This window comes from Urtica dioica, chromosome 10, assembly GCF_054948205.1.
Source record: "Urtica dioica subsp. dioica isolate 48M chromosome 10, U.dioica_male_clone48M_v1_H2, whole genome shotgun sequence".
Taxonomy (NCBI): Eukaryota; Viridiplantae; Streptophyta; class Magnoliopsida; order Rosales; family Urticaceae; genus Urtica; species Urtica dioica.
Window position 1 is genome coordinate 1,297,117 of NC_142765.1, and position 8,063 is coordinate 1,305,179.

General features: G+C 42.4%; 1 protein-coding gene across 1 annotated transcript; it reads left to right on the forward strand.

Annotated features, from left to right (window-relative positions):
- Nucleotides 1-7,076: 7,076 nt before the first annotated feature.
- Nucleotides 7,077-7,718, forward strand: LOC149382886 (uncharacterized). The gene is made up of 3 exons (XM_089628875.1): nucleotides 7,077-7,194; nucleotides 7,275-7,663; nucleotides 7,713-7,718. The coding sequence occupies exons 1-3, from the start codon at nucleotides 7,098-7,100 to the stop codon at nucleotides 7,716-7,718; spliced, it is 492 nt and encodes a 163-aa protein (XP_089485001.1). The 5' UTR covers nucleotides 7,077-7,097.
- The last annotated feature ends 345 nt before the right edge of the window (nucleotides 7,719-8,063 follow it).

Consider the following 8,063-nt stretch of genomic DNA (forward strand, 5'->3'; position numbering starts at 1 on the left):
GAAGCTCGCCCAGCTCGCCCAGCAGGTCGCCCAGCTCGGAGATCGCCCAGATAGGAGCTGGCCCAGAATCTCGCCGCGGCCAAGTAGTACACACGCCGCGGCGAAATGTTATGGCCGCGGCCAAAGGTATACGGTGCCACGGCGAAAATGCACAAGGGGACGGTTTAAACAAAACGAGCGTGCCCAGCTCGGAGCTCGCCCAGAAGCTCGCCCAGTTCGCCCAGCAGCCCCCAAGCTCGCCCAGCTCGCCCAAAAGCTCGCCCAGCAGCTCGCCCAGCTCGCCCAAAAGCTCGCCCAGCAGCTCACCAGATAGGAGCTCGCCCAGCAGCCCCCAAGCTCGCCCAAGCTCGCCCAGCAGCTCACCCAGAAGCTCGCCCAGCAGGTCGCCCAGCTCGGAGCTCGCCCAGCATCTCGCCGCGGCCAAGTAGTACACACGCCGCGGCAAAATGTTATGGCCGCGGCCAAAGGTATACGGTGCCGCGGCGAAAATGCACAACGGGACGGTTTAAACAAAACGAGCGCGCCCAGCTCGGAGCTCGCCCAGCAGCTCGCCAGATAGGAGCTCGCCCAGCAGCCCCTAAGCTCGCCCAGCAGCTCGCCCAGCTCGCCCAGCAGCTCGCCTAGCTCGCCCAGCTCGCCCAGCAGCTCGCCCAGATAGGAGCTCGCCCAGCTCGCCGCGGCCAAGTAGTACACCCACCGCGGCGGATTGTTATGGCCGCGGCCACCATAATACGTCGCCGCGGCGTAGTTTAATGTTGGCAGCGGCCATACTACTTAGCCGCGGCGAAATTATACTTGGCCTCGGCAGGTTGTACAATTGGTCGCGGCTATGTGCAGTGTTGGTCGTGGCGAAATAATATTTACACAAATAAATAACCTTACAAAATATACATCATAGAAGAAAACATGAATGTATCATAATCTGAATCTTAAAATACATATAGTTTTTTGGTGTTCAAACAAAAATAGGATTGATATCCGAACGAAGTAAATGAGAAACATCATCATCATCAAAATTTTCAATCTCTTCATCAACAAGTGGTAAGCCGGATGTGAATGGGGGTATATTAGACATGTCTTCGTCTTCATCTTCGTCAATATTTCTCGCTTTCATGTGAACTACCAATGACAAGTCTGGATTGACGGGTTCTGATACGTAAAACACTTGAGTTGCTTGTGAGGCCAAAATAAATGAATCATTCTCGTAACTTGTACGCCGAAAGTCAACAATTGTAACTCCGTCTTTATCAACTTTAATATGATTGTTGTCGGCCCATTTGAACTTAAACAAAGCGATTCGCAACCCACAATAATCAAGTTCCCAAATGTCTTCAATGTAACCATAATAGTTCATGAAAGCTTTTTTTGGATTTTTATCCTTTGCCGAAGAAACATGTAATGCTTCAGCAAGTAATGTGACACCACTATTTTGAACGGGATGTTTGTTGTCTCTTTCTTTGGTGTAAAAAGTAAAACCATTAACAGACCAAGCAGTGTACCTTGTAACCATTGAGGAAGGCCCGCCAGATATTTTGCTCAACGTTTCCGAATGTCCAGATTCTCGAAATAATCGTTTTCCAAGCCACTTCTGAAACAAACGATTGTGCTCTTCTTGTAACCATTTTTCATTTTTAGCTTTTTTTGGATCATTTGCTCTTAATTCACCCAAATGAATATCCACAAACGGCGTGACTTCGGAAACGTCATGCAAAACATGGAGACTGGCTTGCTCCCACTCTTTCCGATTGACGCTAGAATAAGTACCTACAAATAACCACTCATATAAATAGTTGTCCTTTCATTAATAAGTTAAATACACAAAAGAAAGTGTCACAAAAAATACCTATAGACAGAGCTTTTGATTCATGACTTGTGTTGTTTGGCAACCCAATCGCGTCTGCATTAGCTAAATACTCTGAACAAAATTCAACGGACTCCTCTGCTATATAGTTTTCCACTATGCTCCCTTCGGCCTATTGTAGTTCTTCACATAACTCTTCAACACTTTCATGTAACGTTCGATTGGATACATCCAACGTAAAAATACAGGCCCACATAATTTCAGTTCACGTACCAAGTGAACAGTTAAGTGAATCATGATGTCAAAAAACGAAGGTGGGAAAATCTTTTCTAGCATGCAAAGGGTTTTAACCAACTCCGATTGCAGTGAATCCAAGCAAATAGGATCGATAACCTTCGAGCAAATCGAGTTGAAGAATACACATATCTTGGATATTGCAAATCTCACATCGGGTGACAAAATCCCACGCAAGGCGAGAGGTAACATTTGTTGTAGAAGCACATGACAATCGTGAGTCTTCATTCCAATAAGTCTCAAATCTTTCATAGATACAAATCTCGTATAGTTTGAAGAATGACCATCGGGAACTTTGATAGACGCAAACCATTTACACAACTTCTTCTTCTCCTTCCGATCTAGAGTGTACTTTGCCGCTGGTAATTTTGTTTTTTTTCCGTACTCCTCGTCGGCATGCAAAATACTTCTTATGTTCAGCTCCTTGAGATCCATTCTAGATTTTATTCCGTCTTTCGATTTATGTGGATCATCAAGAAGCGTACCTATAAGGGATTCACAAACATTTTTCTCGATATGCATAACATCAAGACAATTCCGAACGTAGTGCGTCTTCTAATACGAAAGGTCGTAGAATATCGATTTCTTCTTCCAAGGATTCTCTTGAAACGACTCTTTAGTACTAGCACGACGCTTTCTCTTTCCAAGGACTTCATTTACGTTTTTTACCATCTCGTACACATCTTCACCAGACAAAATTCGAGGAGGAAACCGTTCTTCTGTGTTGCCATCAAATGCTTATTTTAACCTTCTAAACGGGTGGTCTCTTGGTAAAAATCTTCTATGCCCGAGAAAAACAGTCTTCTTCCCATGCTTCAACCGGAGGGAAGATGTGTCTGTCATGCAAATAGGACAACCAATCGAGCATTTCACAGAATATCCTGACAAATTCCCATAGGCCGGAAAGTCGTTAATAGTCCACATTAACATTGCCCGTAAGTTGAAAGAATCTCCACGATAAGCGTCTTTGACCTTGACACCCGTCTCCCATAACATCTTCAAATCATCGACAAGCGGTGCCAAATAGACATCTATATCATTACCTGGTTGACTCGGTCCTGATATTAGAAGCGTTAACATCAAGAACTTTCTCTTCATACACAGTTTTGGAGGGAGATTGTAGTTCACCAATATAACCGGCCAAACACTGTATTTACTACTCATCATGCTAAACGGGTTCATACCATCAGTGGCTAAACTAAGACGAAGATTACGGGGATTAACACTGAAATCCTTATACTCTAAATCAAATGATTCCCATTGGGCAGCATCGGCAGGATGTCTGAGAACACCATCATTGACACGTTTTTCGGAGTGCCAAACCATGTTCTTGGCGTGTTTGGCACTATTAAACATTCTTCGGAAGCGTGGCATAGGAGGAATGTACCATAACGACTGTAGTCATTAAAAAAACAATAAAAAAACATATCATTATAGACTATATATGTATTTGATAATAGAGTAGTAAATACATACCTTAACTGAAACTCCTTTGACCCCATCACGTGGCATTTTACCCTTCTTCCACCTCGACTCTTTGCATGTCGGACATTCATCTAGATTTTCATGCTCGTGTCTGTATAGAACACAATCATTCGAGCACGCATGAAACTTCTCGTACTTCATACCTAATGTTCCCAAAGTTTTCTTTGCCTCATACATACTTAAAGGAACTTTATTGCCTTTCGGAAAGGCTTCTTTAAGCGTTTCCAATAATTTTGTAAAGCTAGTGTTTGTCCAACCACCCGACGCCTTCAAATGGAACAATGTGACTAAAAACGACAACTTCGAAAAGCTTGTACACCCTTCATATAATGGTGTCTCCACATCCATCATCATCGACTCAAACAACTGCGGGCGGTCAACAAAATCGTCTTCCAAATCATTCATCATCCCGGGCATATCATCAATATCATCTTCCATATCATTGTCGCTATTGTTTATCGTTGAACGAAAAACCTCACCATGGTAATACCATCTTTGATAGGAGGTCATTATTCCGTAGACAAACAAATGAGTTCGAACAACATCAAGAGAAAAATGCCTATGATTTCCACATCGAACACAAGGACAACGAATAGATTTCACGTCCTCCATATTCTCTCTAACGAATTTACAAAACTCATCTACACCTCCTCGATATATCTCATTTAATCTATTCTCCCACATCCATTTTTTCATCTTCAATGATAGAAAACCCTAGATTTTAAAACAAAAACCCATTCTAATTACCATATTATACTAGAGAAGCATATTCAAAGCAAGTAGGAGATAATTACTTACAAGACTTGGATGTGTAGTTGAGAGTAGTAACCAAGGATGGCGCAGAACGGGTCGGAATTGTGTTTGGAGTGATTTCCCGAGTTAGGTTTTGAGATAAAAAAGTGAAAATGATGACAAAATTTAATTAATATGACCAGCTCGCGAACTTTCGCCGCGGCCAAAGTCATACCTGGCCACGGCGAAATATTACACAACGGGATAACTGGCCCGTTGTAAAAAGTAAGGAAAAAGTCTCGCCGCGGCCAAGGCTTACTTTGGCCGCGGCACGAAACTTTCGCCGCGGCCATCCATATACGTTGCCGCGGCGAAATAGTTACAGACTCTCGGGATTTTTGGTGATCAATCTTGCCGCGGCGACGCATTCTATTCGCCGCGGCGACATGATTTAATATGATCAGCTCGCTCTTGCGCCGCGGCCAAATATATACCTGGCCGCGGCGAACTATTACACAACGGGACAACTATCCCGTTGTAAAACTATGGAAACAATCTCGCCGCGGCTACGTATGATATTGGCCGCGACAAGATGAGTTCGCCGCGGCCAATACTATACGTTGCCGCGGCGAAATAGTTACAGAGTCTCGGTATTTCTGGGGTGCAATCTTGCCGCGGCGACGCCTTATGTTCGCCGCGGCAAGATGTGGTCGCCGCGGCCAACTATATACTGTGCCGCGGCGAGATTGCACAACGGGACTGTTTGTCCCGTTGTGGAATACAATTCGCCGCAACTACGTCTGATGTTCGCCGCGGCGAAATGTCGCAGACTGGACACTTATACATTTCCCTCTCGATTTTTTTTCAAAAATTTCAGAAATTCTTTCTCTCTCTTTCTCTCTCTCTCTCTCTCTCTCTCTTTCTCTCAGACCCAAACCCATTATCTCTCTCTCCAACCCTTACCGCCGCCCCCTCCTTCTTCCTCCGCTGCCGTCGCCGCCCCCTTCTTATTCCTCTGCCACCGTCGCCGACATCACTCTCTCCTCTCTCTTCTTCTTCCTTTGCCGCCCTCACTCTCTCATCTATCTTCTTCTTCCGCCGCCCTCACTCTTCTTATTCCTCCGCCGCCATCACTCTCTCCCCTATCTCTTCTTCTTCCTCCGCCACTCGTCACAAACCCACTCTCCGTCTCCCTTCTTCTTCTTTCAAACCCACTCTTCACAAACCCATCCTTCACAAACGCCAAACATTACCACCTACACAAGCCGACGTCTCCGACCACAACACACAAACTCCATTGACTCCCACGCCCCGTGCTCGTCGTCTTCACTCCGGGTAAGTGTGTTTTTTTATTTAATTTGTAATTTTATGTTGAAATTAGGTTAGAATTGTGTATTTGTGTCTAAATTAATGTTGGATTTGAGTTAGAATATTTGATTACCTTGAGTATGAGTTGGAATTGAGTTAGAATATTAGATTGAATTTCGGTTTGAGTTTGTGTTGATTTATTTTGAATTGAAATTGAATTTCGGTTTGAGTTTGTGTTGGAATATTAGATTGAATTTCGGTTTGAGTTTGTGTTGATTTGTTTTTTCATAGATTATGTCTACTACTAGTACCGTTAGCGGTAAACGGAGATCCACCAATATCGATGGTCCCGGGAAAAGAAGAAATACTCTTATGCCCAAGGTTAATAAGTGTAAAACTCTTGGTAGGAAAATAAATGTATTATTTGATGAAAAAAATCAACCAATGAATAAGGAGGTAGATGAGTTGTCGAGTTATTTCGGCGTTTTAGCTAGAGAACACGTTCCGATTACGATGCTTGATTGGAGACTAAAAGAGCATAAACAACTAAAAGAAAGGATTTGGAATGAAATATGTGAAGCTTTTACGGTTCCTATAATATATAAGCATAATTGTCTTATGAGAGTTGGAGAAGCGGTGAGATTATTTCGACACGAGCTATACAACGATCATGTCAAAGATATCCTCAATGATCCAAGCGCCTTAAAGAGGCCGGAATACGTTTTAAAACGCTATGGAAATATCACCGAAGAGGATTGGATAAAATTCGTTGAGTATAGACGTTCCGAAGTGTTCAAAAAATCATCGGAAAATGGGAAAGAACTAGTTGGGAAGAACGTGTACAAATCTAGAACCGGTCGTAATGGATATCGCAAACTTGATAAAAAAAAAGGTTAGATTTATTACATGTTTCATTTTGTTATCCTTGTTTTGTAATATAGCATTTAATTAATTAATTTGTGGATTGTTTGATATATAATATATAGTACGAGGAAACGGGTCAATGGCCTACAAATGAGGTATTATGGGTTGAGTCGAGAATGAAGGACGAAATCAACTACAAGGATGATAAATATAAGTCAATGGGAGAAAAAATCGTAAGTTTTTTCATTTTGAAATCATCAATTAAATATTATAATCTTATTATGAATTATATGTGAAGGGAAAGTTAACTCAAGAAGTTACGGATGAGTCAATGGGAAGTGTCTTGCAAGACGCTTTGGGAACTAAGGAACATTCCGGTCGTGTTCGTGGACAATCTAAATACTCGTCAAGTTGCAATTCCGTATCTCGCCCTTCAAACTCGACCGATGAGGTAACTAAGTTACGTCGAGAAATGTGTGAGTTAAAAACTTTCATCATGAAAGCTTTAACTCAAAATGGTTTGAGCCTCAAAGATGCTAATGACGAGTTGCCGAGTGTTCTACGTCCCACAAATGAAGATTTTGAGTATGAAAACAATGTTGATGGTGAAGAGATGGCTAAAGGTGATGATGAAGAGATGGCTAAAGGTGGTGATGAAGACATGCCTAAAGATGGTGATGATGACATGGGTAAAAAAGCGACGTCTTTAGGTAATTTTAATTTTTTTTAATACAAGGAATAAAGTTAAATATTTTTGTACTTTTTTTAATAACATTAGTGAATTTATTAGATAAACAATCTCAACATGACGTTGCCGTGGATCTCAATGTTGGTGTCGTAGAGCGTTCGCGTGTCGATCCTCTAATTATCGACAAACCCGATAGTGTTCGAGCAAGTTGCTCAATGAATCCAACAACGCCGGTGACACCGTCTTCGGATGACAGCATCGAATGCCTTCTCCTCCTTGATGATTTTGCGAATGGAGGCACGGTTCATGTAGCAAATGGGCGAGCGTACATGAAAGCCGAATCCGTTCATTTCTCATCTTTGGAGGATGTAAACGTACGAGTGAGCGTTGCGGCGGCTTTGATTAAGAAAGCTTTTTTGCCGATCCCCACCGATGAAGCCAAGACTATTGAAGAAGCCGTAGGGGGGTTCGTTAAGTGGCCAAAGAGATTAGTAGAAATCAAAATTGCAAAAGAGAGTCGCGGCCTGGTGGTCACACAAGCGTTGAAGGTCGGTGGTGATAGTGAACCTAGCCCCGAAGACGATAAGAAGATTTCATACAAATTGATTAATCCAAAGTTTCGATTGCTAGCACAACATGCCAACCGAATAATGTTACCGAAAGGGGATTCAATCAATGTCAAAGTTTGTGCAAGTATCGCCGTAGTGCCTATTCCGGTGACGTTTGAAGATGTTAGAGAATTCCTTAGATACGAGGAAATTGGCGCGTCGTGCATCACAGTTTACATGGGGTAAATATTTCTTTTATATGTTTTATCTTCTATCAATATATAATATTTCATTTTATTAACTAATTCAATATTTTTTTTTCGTAGTTATCTACAATCCATAT

Coding starts and splice junctions, on each gene's coding strand:
- LOC149382886 (XM_089628875.1), top strand. CDS start 7,098: ATGGCTAAAGGTGATGATGAAGAGATGGCTAAAGGTGGTGATGAAGAC. Junction 7,195..7,274: donor TAAAAAAGCGACGTCTTTAG/GTAATTTTAATT, acceptor TGAATTTATTAG/ATAAACAATCTCAACATGAC.